This window comes from Tasmannia lanceolata, unplaced genomic scaffold (genome assembly GCF_043159265.1).
Source record: "Tasmannia lanceolata isolate RefF3 unplaced genomic scaffold, GAP_Taslan_0.1 ptg000038l, whole genome shotgun sequence".
Taxonomy (NCBI): domain Eukaryota; kingdom Viridiplantae; phylum Streptophyta; class Magnoliopsida; order Canellales; family Winteraceae; genus Tasmannia; species Tasmannia lanceolata.
The window spans coordinates 2,119,288-2,121,028 of record NW_027518715.1 but is presented as its reverse complement, the minus strand read 5'-3'; the positions used below and the strand labels follow the sequence as shown (position 1 = coordinate 2,121,028).

Here is a 1,741-nt window from a genome sequence, read left to right as displayed (position 1 = left end):
CCCCAGGTGCTCTCTGCATATTCCTTCGTGAGTCTCTTGCAAAGTGTATGCGGCGTTGCTTGGCCGGAGGCATTTTAGGTACGGAATGGTGTATGACCTTTTGTACAGACTTTCACCATCTAGGGAGAATCGGGCTGCTCTCTGTATCACTTTGCGGGCTTACTTCTTTGCTTCGGGGAGCTTCCCACTGCGCAGGTAATCAATGATCTCGTCCATCTAGCACGGCTCCTGCTCGACCTGCATCACCTCGACAGCCTCATTTTCGATACTGGATTTTTTCAGAAATTCCATACATATACTCCTAAGAGTGGTGTAACCGGATGCCACCAGCTTAGACAGCACATCCGCCTTTGCATTCTCCGCTCTAGGGATTCTGATGACCTCGAAGTTTTTGAACTTGACGGCCAACTGGCGCACCTTGGAGAGGTACTTGATCATGCGCTCGTCGCGCGCCTCATAGACTCCTTGGATTTGGTTTGCAACCAGCTGGGAGTCGCAGTACGCCTTCAGTCTTTGGGCGCTGATCTGGACTGCTAGGTTCATTTCGGCGATGAGGGCCTCATATTTTGCCTCATTGTTGGACGCACGTAATCCGAACCTTAGGGCGTAATCCAGGACGAAGTTGTCAGGCCCGGTGAGAATCAAACCGGCTCTACAGCCACCATTATTCGAAGATCCGTCCACATATACTTCCCAGAGTGGTTCGATGGTCGATGGATCCTGTTCTGCCGGTACGGGGACGATTTCTGCTCTTACTGGTTTAATCTCGGCTTCTGTTCATTCACCAGTTGTAGTTACCTTCTCCACAACTGGGGTTTGGACAGTTTCGGATTCAGTGCTCTGCTGGGGGATGGTGCATTCAGCCACGAAGTCTGCCAGCACTTGAGCTTTTATTGTTGGCCTAGGCAGATACTGGATATCAAATTCGCTCAGCTCCACGGCCCATTTTACAAGACGGCCCGAGGTGTCCAATCTGTGGAGAACTTGCCTGAGCGGCTGATCGGTCAGGACCTTTATCGTGTGGGCTTGAAAATATGGCCTCAGTTTTCTGGCCGCCATGAACAGGGCGTACGCCAGTTTCCCGCTGGTACCTGATCTCAGCATCACGTAGGACCTTGCTGACATAGTAGATCGGTTTCTGCTGGCTGGGCTCTTCTCGAATTAGCACTGCTGCCAGTGCCATGGGGCCTACGGACAGGTACAGAAGCAGCTCCTCTCCCAGCTCTGGCTTTGTCAACAGCGGTGGGGAGGACAAGTACTGCTTCAACTCCTCGAATGCGGCTTGGCACTCCTCTGTCCAGGGTGCTATCTTGATTCCTTTGACGGCATTGAAGAAGGGCAGACCTCTCTCGGCAGACTTTGAGATGAAGCGCCTCAGTGCGGCCACCATCCCGGTTAGCCGCTGTACTTCTCTAATGGTTTTTGGTGGAGTGAGCTCCACCACGGGCTTGATCTTCTCTGGATTGGCCTCTATCCCTCTTTGGCTTACCATAAACCCCAAGAACTTTTCCGAGCTGACGTAGAAAGTGCACTTGGTGGGGTTGAGCTTCATGTTATGTTCTTTTAGGATTTGGAATGTTTCTCTCAGGTCGGAGACATGATCTTGCGCACTTCGGCTTTTGACCAGCATATCATCCACATAGACTTCCATGTTACGGCCGATCTGTTTCTGGAAGAGCTTGTTGACGAGCCTTTGATAGGTGGCTCCGGCATTCTTTAGGCCAAAGGGCATGACGCGGTA

The 1,741-nt window shown here is 51.8% G+C and overlaps 1 protein-coding gene across 1 annotated transcript; it reads right to left on the bottom strand.

The window, feature by feature from the left end:
- Positions 1 to 216: 216 nt before the first annotated feature.
- On the bottom strand, positions 217 to 1,390 carry LOC143862951 (uncharacterized). Its single transcript, XM_077373854.1, has 2 exons — positions 1,012 to 1,390; positions 217 to 773 (listed from the first exon to the last, which is right to left on the bottom strand). The coding sequence occupies exons 1-2, from the start codon at positions 1,388 to 1,390 to the stop codon at positions 217 to 219; spliced, it is 936 nt and encodes a 311-aa protein (XP_077229969.1).
- Between the last annotated feature and the right edge of the window lie 351 nt (positions 1,391 to 1,741).